General features: G+C 35.2%; 6 protein-coding genes across 8 annotated transcripts in view; 3 read left to right on the top strand and 3 right to left on the bottom strand.

Annotated features, from left to right (window-relative positions):
* The first annotated feature begins 289 nt into the window (after positions 1-289).
* On the top strand, positions 290-4,200 carry LOC142978460 (uncharacterized). Its single transcript, XM_076122924.1, has 10 exons — positions 290-578; positions 894-1,066; positions 1,380-1,445; positions 1,520-1,660; positions 1,730-1,993; positions 2,065-2,209; positions 2,288-2,429; positions 2,521-2,719; positions 2,984-3,122; positions 3,554-4,200. The coding sequence occupies exons 1-10, from the start codon at positions 327-329 to the stop codon at positions 3,923-3,925; spliced, it is 1,893 nt and encodes a 630-aa protein (XP_075979039.1). The 5' UTR covers positions 290-326; the 3' UTR covers positions 3,926-4,200.
* On the bottom strand, positions 4,196-6,731 carry LOC142978461 (mpv17-like protein 2). Its single transcript, XM_076122925.1, has 2 exons — positions 6,282-6,731; positions 4,196-5,294 (listed from the first exon to the last, which is right to left on the bottom strand). The coding sequence occupies exon 2, from the start codon at positions 5,287-5,289 to the stop codon at positions 4,645-4,647; it is 645 nt and encodes a 214-aa protein (XP_075979040.1). The 5' UTR covers positions 5,290-5,294; positions 6,282-6,731; the 3' UTR covers positions 4,196-4,644.
* Positions 5,383-6,028, bottom strand: LOC142978583 (mpv17-like protein 2). The gene has a single exon (XM_076123082.1). It carries the CDS (start codon positions 6,018-6,020, stop codon positions 5,412-5,414), a length of 609 nt encoding a protein of 202 aa, XP_075979197.1. The 5' UTR covers positions 6,021-6,028; the 3' UTR covers positions 5,383-5,411.
* Positions 6,732-7,057: 326 nt separating the features above from the next.
* Neos (nuclear receptor coactivator protein neosin) lies at positions 7,058-10,474 on the top strand. Of its 2 annotated transcripts, none has more exons than XM_076122484.1 (8): positions 7,058-7,219; positions 7,389-7,665; positions 8,143-8,279; positions 8,676-8,834; positions 9,111-9,234; positions 9,360-9,559; positions 9,674-9,846; positions 9,957-10,474. In XM_076122484.1, exons 1-8 carry the CDS (start codon positions 7,213-7,215, stop codon positions 10,221-10,223), a joined length of 1,344 nt encoding a protein of 447 aa, XP_075978599.1. In that variant the 5' UTR covers positions 7,058-7,212; the 3' UTR covers positions 10,224-10,474. The 2 variants fall into 2 exon arrangements, with proteins under 2 accessions (XP_075978599.1, XP_075978598.1); XM_076122483.1 differs by having other exon boundaries at positions 8,143-8,285.
* A 23-nt stretch (positions 10,475-10,497) lies between these two features.
* Cdc27 (cell division cycle protein 27) lies at positions 10,498-14,147 on the bottom strand. Its single transcript, XM_076122482.1, has 4 exons — positions 13,981-14,147; positions 13,826-13,901; positions 13,512-13,659; positions 10,498-13,279 (listed from the first exon to the last, which is right to left on the bottom strand). Exons 1-4 carry the CDS (start codon positions 14,002-14,004, stop codon positions 11,404-11,406), a joined length of 2,124 nt encoding a protein of 707 aa, XP_075978597.1. The 5' UTR covers positions 14,005-14,147; the 3' UTR covers positions 10,498-11,403.
* A 580-nt stretch (positions 14,148-14,727) lies between these two features.
* The window catches only part of Tmep (Transmembrane endosomal protein), a 30,789-nt gene continuing 30,013 nt past the window's right edge, over positions 14,728-15,503 (top strand). For both annotated transcript variants that reach the window (XM_076123136.1, XM_076123137.1), the window contains exon 1: positions 14,728-15,017. The gene's annotated coding sequence lies outside the window, so the exon portion shown is untranslated. The remainder of the gene's footprint in view (positions 15,018-15,503) is intronic.

Raw genomic sequence — 15,503 nt, 5'->3', positions numbered from 1 at the left:
AATATGTCCTATTTTGCCATGTGCATCTGAGTCTCGTATTTGAAACGGTATGTTTTCTCACGTGTATGATCACGTTAGCGATACATCATATTACACGCGTCCGGCGTCCAATTACTATTAGCATCTTGATTAATAGCACGAGCTTAATATATCTACTTACCTACGTATAATTGCAGTATACGAGATGCGACATCATTACACAGTGATGCTCTAATTATCGCACGAAGCCTCTAATTAAACGACGCTTATACGCTAAACGGTTTAAGTAGTTCCGTACATGGGGATAGAATGTTAGTCAGTTTTACTGTCCGAGTCTTCAAGTAAAAATGCCTTCAGGAGTGATATTCGTTATCTACATACCATCAAGTAATTACGAACATATCCTAAGATTTGGCAAGCCGAAAGATTTGATAGTCATTAATGATAATCCGCCGAAGCCTGGACGATTGGCTGTTGAACTTCGAAACAAGAAATCTAAGAGTATTCCTATACATTTAACGGAACATTATTATCATGATGGATTTAACCGAAATTTGGAAAAGATCTCCGAAGACGACGAATTTCTTACAATGGAAAGTGTAAGTGGATGACTGTGTAGGCGAGAGTAGATTGATGTAATTGTAGTGTAGTGACGCGGCGCTATCTATTTTGTTGCAAGAATTTGTGATCTGAAACAAAATAACCTAGAACATTTAAAGGTCACTATTGTTACTAGGCACCTTTTACCCAGATATCTGGGTCTTGCACATTTTAATAGGCATTAACTGGATTTAAGAACAAAGTTTTAACGCTCGTAACTCTTGGCTAGATTTTATGTATAACCTTAAGTAAATAAACATTATTTATAGCTTAAATTATTTATATTTTTAACCAAAATGTTATACATTTTAAAGATTTTACAAGAATTGCTATGCAAATTGCACGTGGATCACGTTGTTTGGATAAGTGACAAAGCCGGGAACTATTTCGAGATAATATTCCCACTGCCAACTGGCGATCAATGTGAGACCATGCTGCACTGTCTCACTCAGCTCGGCATCGGAGTACGATGCAAGTCTATAGTCAGGTAAACGTATCAATCAATCAATCAATAAAAGTACGCTTAATTGAAATGAATATAGGTATCCACATATATTTTTGTACCAGTCCCGGCGTCGATGTGAAAACAAATGGCACCTGAGGCGATATTGCTGAAATGTGCCACTCAATGAACGGTATAAATATCCGATGGATTTTTATAGCAGAGTCCAGATATTTCCCAAATAGATTTAGCTCCTCAAGCTAAGAGAAAATTGTAGGTACTCAATCCAAAATTACTCAAACATGCGACCATATGTTACAATCATATACCTTAACGTATAATTTATATAATATTTCAGCGTTTTACCTTGCAACGTAGTACATTCGGCAGTAAAAGTCGAACAAGATGAAGAGGACAACATGATGTAAGAAATTTTAGCTTTCCAAGCTAATAATTAACCACAAAACATAAACAATTAAACTTTTTCCTGTTATACAGGCGAAAGTCTGAAGACGCAACACGCTGGCGGAATTTCGTAGACTCGATTAGATCAAAACTAACAGTTAAACAAGTGGTCGATGGAGTTCGAGGCGGGGGAGAGTTGTCTTTCGATTACCTTACGCTTATCATAACAGCGGAGTAAGATATTAAATTCGACAGTATAAATTTACTTTATAACCGAGCTCAATTATATAAAAGTACCTTTAGTTCCCTTGCAGCTTTAGGTCTGGTCGAAAACAATGCTTCGAACATCGTAGCAGCAATGTTGGTCTCTCCGCTAATGGGGCCTGTCATGTCCATAACTTTTGGAACTATCATTTCGGATAGAAGCCTCGTGAGAAGCGGCTTCGAAAGTCTGATCATAGGGATGTTAGCATCCCTTGTGTTTGGGTTTATTTTTGGACTGATCTTGGGAACGACTGAAATGCCTTGGGGTTTCGGCGACTGGCCAACTGAGGAAATGAAGGGACGGTAATAGAAACATTGTTATACCTATTCTATCATTTTATAAGCACGAAGTTACTGATTCTATAACTTTTCAGAGGTAACGTCCGAGCCTTATGGATGGGTGTTCTTTGGGCTCTTACATCTGGCACGGGCGTAGCATTAGCTTTACTCCAAGGCAGTGCTGGACCTCTCATTGGTATAGCGATCTCAGCCTCTTTGTTACCACCAGTTGTAAATTGCGTAAGTGTGACATAGGTCAACCATTATGAAATAGTAATTGACGTCATGTAATCGAAATATTAATTTGTTTATGCACAGGGACTGTATTGGGCGTTAGCCTGCATTTGGCTCTTGTATCCAGGAGTAAAGATTCCTCACATAAAAGGAGAAGCTTACACGGGCAATTCGTCCTACCAACCTTTGTACCACGATTATCTACCGATTGAATTTGCAGTCAACGGTAAGGGAGAAATGACTACTAACTCTACAAAAGTATGTAACTATATCTTTCTTCCAAACCACATACAATTTTAAATGATTTTACATTAAAGGTATCGTGAGTTGCTGCCTCACAATAGTGAACGTGATCTGTATTTTTATAACGGCCATTATATTCCTGAAAATCAAAGAGGTCGCTGCCCCCTATACTTCCAGTCCAGACTTGAGACGCTTCTGGGAACAAGACATTAAAGTGGCGCGGGAATCGAATCGAGCGAACTTACATAAAGCCGAGAATGACGAACGTGCTGAGTAAGAATAACAATTCTGTGATTTTATTTTATAGACACTTTTTATTCCTTTGAAAAAACTTTATCGGTTAGATATGTACTATTTACTTTATATATTGCAATACCTAAGTGTTATCAAAAAAGAAAAAATACATTTTTAACATAAATTTTAAATAGCAATGGCACACCGAGGGAAGGCTTATATAAATGGGAACTGAATAGAAATGGGCTGAATAGACAGACAGGTCGTAATTAGTGACTAAAGCAGGTCCTTTTTCGCATTCAGGTTGGTTCTAGAAAACCTCGATCAAGGAACAGATGAAGATCTAAAAGATAAGCTAGAAGCGGCTGTTGAAGAAGCGTTAGACGACGACACATATAGAAAAGTGAAGAGAATGAGTTATCAGAGTCACAATGCTGATGAGGTAACTCAAACACTATCAATGCATTTATCCTACAATCTTTTTGCACACTATCTTTTCTCTAGAATAATCGTACGAGTGATAGTGATATTATCGAAATTTTACGACATGACCTTCAATTTCTGCAGATTACACTTATTTAAAGTAGGTTATGCAACACCGATGGACTAAATATATATCAGCGCATAAAAGAGCTCATTATAAACAACCATTAGACGCTCAATTAAAAATGTTATCAACATATATTTTTCGAACAATAATTTGAATAGCATAATTTAACATAACATTTAAGGCAATAGGTAGATACATGTTTATTATGATGCTAGCGTGTGAAAATGTAGACAGATATACTAAATTAAACTTTTTGTGAACATGCTACCATGGATCTAGTTAATAGATACCTATAATATTCTAACTTTACCTTCTCTGTTCAGATCATCCACTCCATAGGACTTTCAAGAACACCCGTCTCCGTTCTATCCAGTCAAAGGAACTCCGGCGTGAACACACCGACACGGCCAAAAACGTCCAACATAGACGACATAGCCACATTAGACAAGCTCTTGACATCACTCCTCGGCCTCAAGGAGGGAAAGCGTGGCCGGTCGTTCATATCACACCGTAATACGCCTCGATCTAGCCGTATTCCGAGAATTATTGAGGAAACATCCCTTGGTCACAGTAGACGCTCTGAATCTTGGCCGGAAAGGATATTCGAGGATTCCGTTGTACGCAGCGTGATCAACAACTTGAGAGATAGCAAGCGAAAATCGCAGCTTGAAGAACCTTTCCTAACTCCTAATTAAGACGTTTGAAATGATTAATTAAATACTACAAAACAAAGTAGACCCTTTAGGTATATACCACAGTAACATGCACTAAGTTATAAGTAGACATTTCTGTTTATATGCTACTGTAGGTACAGTTTGTTATGGTATCTACTATCTAACATGAATTAGGAAGGTCGCCAGCTGTTTCAATGCCAAACACCATGGACTTGTGGTATTTTTGTTGATTTTTAATGGTGTAAACAACATGTATACTATTACTAAAATTAAACAATAAAAAGCTTAACCTGCATGTAAAATGTTTTATTCAACAATTTCATATGTCAAATAAAGGTTTTTTTACATTTATTAACAAAAAATAAATAGTATAATTCTTCATTGAGATATAAATAAAAATCATATACCTATTATTATTGGGAATATTTCTCATGTTTTATCACAGCAAAGCTTATGTCAAGGTAAAATAATTTAATGTAAATTATACTTCAATTATGAACATAATTGTTTTTACAGTATGGACAAATTTTCTATGGCAAAATTGAAGTTAGTGATGACATGAATGATATAACTTCATTAAATTCAATAATCTATCTAAGTATAAATACATTTTTAAATTAGCAGTCAAGTTGGAGAACCAACTACAATCTAGCCATGAGTTTGTTTACATACTGTGCATAGACAATAAGTGCCAATATAAAACAATTTCCTATTTGAATTCACGATTCTTGAGTTTCTGGTCAAGATGATTTACTCCCATTCTTTGAGTCTTTAGGCACATTTTTAAAAGATTTACTATGTTTCACTTGTGAAGTATAAATATCATAGCCTAATGATATTGTATTATCATATAAAACTCTATACCTGGTTGGTAAAAAGAAAAAGTTTATAATTTGTGCAGGCGGCCACACCATCCACTCAGCTCTGTATAATGTGATGAATTTGTCTCTCACTTCTTCTTTAAAGTTTTCCATGGGATTCTCTTCAAATAACGCAACGGATCCAAAGAAAGTCACTATCATTATTGGTGAAAACACTAATTGATCTAAAGCCAATTTCTTGGCCACCATGTCTACTGTTCTGCCTATTATAAACCTATCTAATATTTTGTACCAGTGATGACACAGAATGCCCACTGCAGCACCAGAACATCCCATATGCACAGTCCTTTTTGCATCAAATTTATTTTCTTCTCCAGTATAAATTTCATATCCTTGTTCTAAGGCATCTCCCAAGGCTGATAAGCTTACTGATATAGACACATTTGTATAAAAAAGATATTTATCACTGAACGCCAAGTCCACTATTTTTTTACACTTTGACATTTGAGTTGACTTTTTCACATTAGTTGCTAGTTTGCGCCATGTTGTTCCCAATGCTTGCATTTTATCTGTAATAGAAGAAACAGCCCCTGATAAAAAATAATTAAAAAACAAATATTTTAAAAAGTAATACCAATATATTTTTGTAACAAAATATAAAATAATATTCATAAGTTAGGAACATATCACACTGTAGATTTGTCTTCTTTTGTCTGTTCTTTTGACTTATTAGATTTATCATGCTTAACTTGAGAAGTGTATATATCATAGCCAAGTGATATTGTGTTATCATACACAACTCTATAACGAGTTGGCAAGAAATAAAAGTTAATAATTTGAGCAGGAGGCCACACAACCCACTCAGCTTTATACAAAGTCCAAAACTTGTCTTTCACTTCATCAGTAAAATTTTCAGCAGGATTATCTTCAAATATTGCCACTGTGGCAAAAAATGACAATATCACAATTGGAGAACAAATAAACTGATCCATCATCAACTTTTTAAAAACCATGCCTAATGATCTGCCAACAATAACTGTGTCTAGATAGTTATACCAATGGTGACAAATAAAACCAGCTGTCACGCCTGAAAAGGCCATATGTGCAGTTCTATGGAAATCATAGTTATCTATATCCTTCTTGTAGTATTCATTGGTTTGTTCAATCAAATCTCCAAGTGTAGATATTCCCATTGAGATCAACAAATTGGTGTAAAACAGATTCTTGGGACAGAAAGCTTTATCAACCGCTTTTTGGTAAGACTTAATCACTTTAGCAAAGTTTCTTCTAAACATTACCAGAATAACACCTAAAACAAATGGTTAGGGCTTTAATAAAAATCTGTTTTACAACAACTGCCAACAATGCTATCCAAAAAGCCGCAGTACCGTTTTTAAGGTTATATCCATTTAAATAATTAGGTACTTTCTGAGTCAAAACATTTGGACAAACTATAGAATAGATTCTGACGTTCACTCTAAGCGTAATACTTTTTAAACATTATGTATAATTGCCATTTTCTTTCACATACAATATAAAATAAGAAGTCTACTTACGTTTTAACTATGTAAACACAGCAAAATTAACCAGGAAAATATAAAACAATACTCATATAAACGTTGTGTATATTCTAATTATTTATAACATTCGGTATATATTATATAACATTGGCAAAATATATTTTTGCTGTTTTCCAGTTATCAAAGTAACCTCAAATTCTGAGATTCTGTCAAATTCACTCGAAATTAAACTTTCCGCAAAAAACCGTTCCAGATCACAGACAGATCGCAGAAGTTACCCCGTTTCACGGTGAAATTCGAATGTCAAAATTTAGTCGACTTAATAACAGTGCACGTAAAAGCATTCTGCTTTCACTTGCTCAAATATAAAAAATAAAACTAAGTTGGCTAGCTTCCACTAAATAAAGAAACAACGCTACTGCACAAACAGAATCAGCTTATAATCATTTATCCTACTGATTAAAACATTTTGTACACGGCAATCAACTACGGCATAACTTTTGACAAATGTCAACGTCCACAGATAAAAAAAAGTCAATACGCTGGGGTTGCTCTGTTATGAAGAAAGAATCGAAATCTACTTATTTCATGTTTACATTACACAATCTTCAACCTACATAAACGGCCCATAATTTTGTGTTTGTATTATAAAGGTATGTGATTAGTGAGAATGTGTAAGTAACTGAATTCTTACAGTTTTGCAATGTGATATTTTACAAAACTAATAAAATTAAACTACAGATATGCAGATTTGACAAAAAAAATAAATAACTTAAAACTAAACTAAACCAATTTTGTTTGACAGCTAACAAGTCTAGCAACACTTAAACAGCAACATTGCATCCTTTCCCCGTAGATACTTTCTTCATTGCTTGGTTTGAATCACTGTTTTTCTTCAATAAATGAATGAACACAGCCAGAAACTAGTGATTTAAATATATAACCAAGTTAAATAGACACCAAGACGATGGCAGGTAAATAAAGACAGTAAATATTTTTGGCAAGACCGATCGCGGCAGTATTGATAGTTTCAATAACATTGTGAAGTGCTCTATGTTTATTATTACCATTCTACTTATGTTATAGATGTAATATAACATATTATGTTGTTATAATTGCCTGAATATTGGTTATTTATTGCAGACAAACTGACCTTAGATAGGCAGGCTATGAAAGACCGGAATACGGCGCATCTTCGTATATACGTAGGATCCATTCCAGACAATGCCACTATTGACGATATTTACGAACATTTTATAAGCTATGGACAGATAAATGGGATAGTAATAAACAGAAACTTTGGGTTCGTACAATTTGCTGAAGAAACAAGTGCAAGAGAAGCCATTGCTAAGGCAAATGGTAGTACTTTTCAGGGAAGTCGCATTGTTGTGAAGACTGCTCAGGCTAACCCTGACAAGAGGTAAAACATACTTTAATTACTTTGTATATTGTGGAGTCTTAATTGTAATTTTTTATTTACCAATTATATCTTTACAGGTTATAACCCAATGTGATACATATTATCATTTTATACTAATAAACATTTCCATTTTATTTGTTAGATATCATTAAGCATATCATGTTGTCATTTGCAACTTGTGGAAGTAAGATGTCATCCTAGAGCACATTAATTGTTGTATTAACAATAATGTTATAATACTATAACAGCAAATACCTCCATAATACTAAGTAAAAATTTCAAAACAAAGTAACAAATGCAGCAATGCTTTTCTTAAGTCTTCTGCAAAGACAAGATATAAACCATTAGAAAATGCTGTATTCGAAGACACACAACAAGAAAAATATACAGAGAATTCTGTTATAAAATAAAAAAGTTAGCAAATTCTTTCTAGTTATTTAAAATTTTAAATACAGATTGCATTTTTTTTTCTTTCAGCCGTCATGTCTTAGCAGAAGTAGTTAATGTTACATCAAATATACCACCTGCAGTTGCAATAAACGACAATAAGCTACCAAACACTGAAGATACAGTTGAGGACTATGATAGCTATGGCAACTACATTGGGGATCAGGGTAAGGGTTAGTACTACACAAATATTATTGTAATTGAGCTTGCATAAAGTTAAATATGAAAGTCTGTGTGTTACACTGTGGCTAAATGCTGAATCAATCTAGATGAAACGCAGTATCAATTCAGCTAGTCTTGAATCAAATAAAGATCTGTATGTCAACGAAATAAGGCATATCGATTTTCTTCCTCCTTGTCTTGTCCTTATCCCATGTTGATTTGGATCAGCATAGCATGTTTTCTTTCTCATGATGTTCTTATCAATTGTTGCCTGCATTAACATCAACAAATTTTGGTAAAAAATCAAACTGATTTTGTACTTAAAATAACTTTCTTGTTGCTTGTTAGTCATCTAAAACTGCACTCTATAATTGTGTTAAACATTATCTTGTCATTATTAGCTTATGCAGAAGAAGAGCATGATGAAGGTTATGGTAACCACTGGGCTGAAGGGCGTGGTGGCTTGAGGGGGCGAGGCGCACCTCGTGCTCGTGCCCGGGGCGCTAGAGGCCGTGGAGCCCCACCTGGCTTCAGAGAACGATCACCGGCACCTGGCAGAGGTAAGTCCAAGTTAATCACATCATTTTTTAAATTTTTATTCATGAAATTATTTTATCACCATTATTGAAAATTATTGTGTATTCTAAAAAGTACTCTGACCATTGAATGAGTGATATGACACTTATCTATCTATCACTTGTGAAAAGGTGATGCCAGAAATCATTCTTGTTTATGTAATTCTAGCAAATAAAATCTTAGTTATTGTCTGAATGACTATTTGCTGGCATCTTCTTTAAAATTATATCTGTAATGCACAATGACAAATTTGTCGACAGGCAGTGAGTGGTCAGAACGCGCAGGGTATGATCGTTACGCACAACCTTTACCAGAATATCCCAGAGCCTTACCTGGTCCAGAGAGAAATGATTGCGAAATTATTGTTGTCTCCAAAACTCTTACGTAAGTGTGCACATTATGTTAACTCCTTATATAGGCAATTTTGAGTATTAAATATATTAATTAATAAATGATACTCCAGTTGAATAAGAAAACGAATATATACGTTTTATATATTTTTTTTTCAGGGAGTATGCAGAATACATAGAAAGCCGACTAAAACGTTTAGGAATAATCGTGGACTTGCTATTTCCTATGGAAGATGTCCCGATCGGCAAAGTGCTCGGCAATATCGCGTCACGTGGCTGTCTTTACGCCATTCTAGTCATGCCACTAAACCAGGAGAATAGATCTTTAACACTTACCATATTGCATGGATTACCACAAGGTTAGTGTTAATGCTTATTTGATTATTATTATTGGTGGGTTTGCAGTAGGCAATTTCTGCGTTTTAAAATATCTGTGTTCTTGTTGTTTTAAACCAAACTAATTGTTTTGTCAGAGCACCGCAACATGCCGATAGAAGATGCGCTGCAGCTGTTGTCGCGCAACTTCCAGGAGGTGCAGCGCGGCGGACCGTCAGGTCGCGAGGCTGTGTACGCCTTGCTTGGACAGCTCGCCGACGGCCGCACGCTTACCGTGCTACAGTACGACAAAGTCATCGAGTACCTACAGGTACATACACCAAAACTACGCATAAAGACGCTTGTTTTCATATGAATAGACCTCTAAACCATAAAGTTCCGTAATTTCAGTGTGTTTTAAAATATCTTCTTTTTTCGCAGGACCGAAGAGATCATCAAGTGAAGATTGAATTAGGAGAGCCACTAAACCCGGCGCCGGCTACTACTAATAAGACTCAAGTTGACCTCCAACAAAGAATATTAAGCATATTGAACGACAAAAAAGCACTATCTCAAAGCGAGTCAGCCCCACCCCCTCCTGTCGTAACACCAGCCGCTCCCGCGTCTCAGCCGCCAGCCCAGAACAAACTGCTGAACGATCCCACCGTTAGAAAAGCACTAGATTCTATATTACAAAAATTTACTTAGTTTAAGTATAGTTAGGTGTAACCTTAATAATTCATAGTTATAAGGACGAGTCTACACATTTTGCTCCATTGACATGTTGCTGTCCATAGGGGCAAAATCAAAAATTACTAGAATAAAACTTAATTTTATAGTAACATAATAGAATCCTCGATTGCGAGATTCTAACGATATATATTATTTAATCACGCGTGTAAAGCTGTAAGGTGTCTAGAATTAATGATGGCATTTAAATAAAAGTACATTGTCAGTTACATCAGTTTTATTTATTAAGTTCATACATAATTAATAGAGGTGGTCTAAACAAATTTGTCCACAGAGCTAGCAGTTCATTGGTGATTTCAAGTGACAAACAGTGCTATATAGTTAATTTGTTATTATGTACATACACACGAATTTTATAATATCGATGCTACCAACTAAGATCCCAATACATTCAAGTTTGCACGTAAAAAATCAATTGGTTCCCATATTATATGCATTTCGAATATGACTCCAGCTAAACCTAACATCCAAAGCTGATTTGTCAAAAAAATAAAAAATCTACATGCAAGGAGTTGAGATTGAAACATTATAACATTGTGTAAACTTATGTATGACATGATTACTAGATGTCAACAAACACCGCCCGCGGCTCGCCAGAACTTCGTCACGTACTTAACGGCATGATTTATAATATGTACAAATACGTGAGACAAACATCAATAATACAACTTTGTTATCAGGAATTCATTATTATTATGGCATTGTAAGAATTTGAAACTTCAATTATTTTAATGGCTCTATGTTATATGAATATTTATTTATAAATATCATCCCATTGAGATCAAGGCTCTGAGTCTTTTTATCTTTCAAAAGCATCATATTTTTAAAAATTATATTCTTTTATTTTTCTAGTAGTTATTAGCTATACAAGATATATATAATAAACTAGGATAACATTAGGAATATCCACATCTTACTCTATATAAACATATCCACATACGCCCTTACTACTACAGCGACTAAATGCCACCACACACCCATCAAACCCCATAAAGCTTTGTTGGAAGAATTTGGTGTCAGTTGAGAGCTCGACGGGTGAGAGCGATATTTACATGGGATCAGTCAATTATTGACTGCATTGCCAACATTAGTGCAGGCCATACTGCAATCCTTTAACCATCAAAATTCGTCATATAAATTAAGTGGATCTTTCTGGAGGATCTTCTTGTTTGGAAGGATCAAAGCCTTCCTTTATGTGACCACCTGTGCCTTTTGGATCTAGATCTGTAGCCCAACTGAAATGCATTAGTGCTAAATGGGAATTGCCTAACTTATTGTGGACTTTACCAAGTAAATAGTACACCAGTGATTCCCTTGGAGCTATGTCTTTCAAATGATGAAGATCCACTAAAGCATCTTCAGGTCTTCCAGCACGCAACAGAACAGAGGCTCGGTGGAAACGACACAATGGGTTTTCAGTATCTAATGCAACAGCCCTTTCTAAAGTGGCTAGAGCGCGATCCATTTTCCCCAAAGCAGCTTGGGCTAATCCCAACTGACACCTTAGTACTCCAGAGTGAGGATGGATAGTAAGAGCTCGGCGAATGTGCACTTCTGAAGGTTTCCAACGTTCTTGTCGCGCATATACAGTCGCAATGCCGAACCACGCAACATAGTTACGAGGGTCAATGCTCACTGCCGCCCTGAAACTCGCTAGAGCCTTGTCAGTCTCCTCAGCCACAGCATATTCATGGCCCAACAGAGCATGTGCATAAGCTGCATCTGGATCTAACTGTACAGCTCGCCTGAAGAATTTTAATGCTGTGTCACGTTCTTTATGAAGTGAAAAGCAATTTCCGGCGGCAAGCCAAGCAATTGGATCCTTTCTGTTTAATTCAACTAATTCTTGGGACAATGCTGATAGCTGTGCTTCTCTCTGCAAATGCCATAAACATGTACTGTAGATGTCCATACCTTCAGTACGATTTGGATAATGTTTCCTAAGTTCAGCAAAAATCTTGGCAGCAGCCTCATACTGAGCAACTTCATAGTGTGCTTTGGCTATCATGGTCTGTACCCAAGGTGATGCTAATTGCTTCGGTGATGTCTCTTGGAATAATTTTATAGCATTTTTACAGTCTAGGAATGCAAGTGCCTTATAAGCATCTCCCAAGTCTCGCATTAAATTTAACAAAGCTACTCCATTTGAATTCTTTGGTGGGATAGTAGGTGTAACGGTTTCAACACTTTTATTCCTTTCATTAGCTTCAACTGAATTTGATTTGATATTTTTGGCTGTACGCTGTTTGTTTTTCCTTGAAGGACTCTTAGGGGCTACAAATTTTCTACTTGGCGACTTATTATTTTCTTTGACCGAGTAACTGCTGTTATTGTTACTAAATAGTCTGGATGACCGTCGAGGAGCTGGACCTAGGGTACACCTTGGAGCTGGACTAAACACAGCATCTTTTAGCTGTCCCATCTGTGCTCTTAACGAATTTACTATCTTGGGTATGGCCTTCTGTTCATTAGAGTCTGTCAATGTTGGAGTGTATAATACAGGAGATTCTTCCATTGGTAACATGCCAAAGGATGGAGAGAATGGAATAGGTGCCATGCCACTGAACACACTATGCATTCGTTTAACCGGAGCTTGAGTTTCAGGCGTAATACTTGTGGACATTGTCATAGGGGTTCTTGTAGCAACATTGTTTGGTGTGACATTAGTATTGATTGCAGTATTATTAGGAATGTTACTATTCACAAATGAAATGTTCTCTGAATTGCTGACTAGATTCACTAATGTAGTAACACCAAATGTAAAGTCAGTATTATTCATATGGAATACTTGGTGGGGATCTACTTTCTCACCCATGTTACATAGTTGTGTAAAAGATTTCCACATGAATGGATTCAGTGACAGTGCTTTCCGGTGCGCGTCCGCTGCTTTACTTCTTCTTTCAGTAATATTATAAATTTTGGCCAAAAGTTGTAATGCATAAGGGCCCTGTTCTCCAAATTCGGAAGCGACAATATCTAAATTAGATCCCAATGCAATCTCTGCATCTTTATAGCTGAAAATAAAAGTATTGAATCATTAGAACATAAAGTCATAGCATAATTATATCTATTTCTAAATATATGAATCTAATAATATTTCTAAATATATATACGAATTGTTTGTTGATATGTGTCCAAGTGACAATGGTTGAAATCACAACTTGTTTATTACTTATTAAAACAGAAAGCAAGCAGTAATTAAGGCTTCTAGGAAACAATAACAAGTAATGATAATTGAGAACTTACGATTTCAAGTCAATGGAACATTTGGCTAATAGGAACCTGGCCTGTGGTAATGTTAATGACATGTTTTGCAATAGATGATGAGCTTCATTTACTCTTCCAGCTCTGTAGTAACATGTTCCTAATAGGAAGGCAGTCTCTTCTGAGGCAACTGGAAATTTAAGAATTTTTGTCAAATCACTAATTGCAATCTAGGTGCATCGTGAATTTTGAAATCAACAATTACGTAAAAATCAATAGTAGCACTTAAAATGCAGGTGTTAAATCAACGATTAAATCTGTCACATAGAGGCAAAAAATAATCAACGTAAAATTACCTTCAGCGTGTAATCTCTCAGCCAAAAATATAGCGTTGTCGTATGCATAATTATTCAGACAATCCCAAATGATAACCTGTGGGAATTTGAATAATGAATAAAACGTCTCCACGAAAATACTTTGACAGTTCCTTGAAAATATACCTATCACTTACCTGTATAGGCTCTTGAACAATCATTTTTGTAGATTATATACACTTCTAAGAATATAAATACTACAAAATATTCACATCGCAGGCCACAATTATTAAACAGTCACAAAATAAATTAGAGCGTATCTTTTACGACGGACATTTTCATTTTTGTTAATTGTCTATGGCCATTTGGAAGTGTTTGCCAGGTATATGATATTAAACTTCTACCAAGAAAATCCTACCATTCATAAAATTACTTTTTTACGTTTTCTTTCTACCTACTATCTACAAACTGTGGCCTCTGTCTCCCATCAAGTCCCTCTGATCTAAAAAAAGTAAACAGTACATTTTTTTTCACGTTTAAGATACAATACTACTTTTGAGTCATAATTTATATTCAAACGAATAATTCGCTGGTTTTGTAAAATTTACATCGTTTGAAATTCGCAATAGCGAAAGCTCTTTTAAAATTATTAATCAATCAGTAAGTTTGAAAAGCAGAATCCCAAAATTCAAGAAATTCTTACTTGTCGTCCTTTCGGAAAAAAATCGAATGTAAAAATGCTGCATCACAACTATGTAGTTACAGATATACCTTTACCATTACCACCATTACCATTGTTTAATATTCTAAAATTTTTGTTCAATGTTTCAAAATAAACCTACATATTTTATTGTTGTTAAATAAATGGAGAAATTATTATAAGTACCTATAGTATTTTTTGTTTGTAGTTCACAAATTGTCTATGATGAGATTGGTAGCAAATGGTAGGAAACTAAACGTCAATTCGTCACGAACACAATCACGATTATCACGAATTTGCAAGTAGTGAGCCAAGTAAAAGATGGGAAAGCAACTAAAGTGAAATTGAAGTTTTTGCAGTGTTTTGTTAATAATACGTTGTGTTCATTTTATATAGAGTAAATACCTGCGTGAACATTGTTGTGTAGGAAACCTACGTGATTATGTGTACAATATGCGCAGAGTGTTGATTACGAATGACATCTGTTAACAAAAGGAAAACAGTAATATTGAGACGTTGGTAATCATAATCCAGGTAATTATTTGATGTGCTTGATATTTTAAAACTATACGATAGATTAACACGACTCCAAATAATTGCACCGTTTGTTTGGTGCCATATTAAATGTATCGCCCTTCACTCAACAGACAGTATAATACACCAAACAAGAAAATGTCAAGACGTGTGACCTCCAATTTGTGAGTTCCGTGATATTTCATGATTTTTAGTGTTATTGATGAGGTGGTTTACATTGAGGCGCATGGTTTTCGTTTTTTGCAATGATTATGTTCTACTTAGCATCTAGGTGAAAACTAAATGGTTATTGAACAACTTAACTACTACCTGGTTTGAATAGAAAATGTACTGTCTATTCTTAATAATAGTTTAACCATTGTTATGTTGTTTATTTCTTATAAGATAGGCATGCTTTTAAATCAAAACAAAGCTATTTATCATTATAGCAGTGAGGTAGTTATGATAGACCAGAGTGAAAGATTTGACACAGATACCCACATAGTA

The sequence above is a fragment of the Anticarsia gemmatalis genome, chromosome 14 (genome assembly GCF_050436995.1).
Source record: "Anticarsia gemmatalis isolate Benzon Research Colony breed Stoneville strain chromosome 14, ilAntGemm2 primary, whole genome shotgun sequence".
NCBI lineage: Eukaryota > Metazoa > Arthropoda > Insecta > Lepidoptera > Erebidae > Anticarsia > Anticarsia gemmatalis.
Note: the sequence above shows the minus strand (reverse complement) of the source record. Positions and strands in the feature narration are given on the sequence as shown.

Bases quoted from the DNA above. Each gene is read 5' to 3' on its own strand.
- LOC142978460 (XM_076122924.1), top strand. From the start codon at position 327: ATGCCTTCAGGAGTGATATTCGTTATCTACATACCATCAAGTAATTAC. The intron at 1,067-1,379 runs GTAAACGTATCA...ATAATATTTCAG, and splicing joins CGATGCAAGTCTATAGTCAG to CGTTTTACCTTGCAACGTAG. The intron at 1,446-1,519 runs GTAAGAAATTTT...CCTGTTATACAG, and splicing joins GATGAAGAGGACAACATGAT to GCGAAAGTCTGAAGACGCAA.
- LOC142978461 (XM_076122925.1), bottom strand. From the start codon at position 5,289: ATGCAAGCATTGGGAACAACATGGCGCAAACTAGCAACTAATGTGAAA.
- LOC142978583 (XM_076123082.1), bottom strand. From the start codon at position 6,020: ATGTTTAGAAGAAACTTTGCTAAAGTGATTAAGTCTTACCAAAAAGCG.
- Neos (XM_076122483.1), top strand. The intron at 9,560-9,673 runs GTTAGTGTTAAT...TTGTTTTGTCAG, and splicing joins ATTGCATGGATTACCACAAG to AGCACCGCAACATGCCGATA. The intron at 9,847-9,956 runs GTACATACACCA...CTTTTTTCGCAG, and splicing joins AAGTCATCGAGTACCTACAG to GACCGAAGAGATCATCAAGT.
- Cdc27 (XM_076122482.1), bottom strand. From the start codon at position 14,004: ATGATTGTTCAAGAGCCTATACAG. The intron at 13,902-13,980 runs GTAAGTGATAGG...AAATTCCCACAG, and splicing joins TTGTTCAAGAGCCTATACAG to GTTATCATTTGGGATTGTCT. The intron at 13,280-13,511 runs GTAAGTTCTCAA...TTTTATTTTCAG, and splicing joins TGTTCCATTGACTTGAAATC to CTATAAAGATGCAGAGATTG.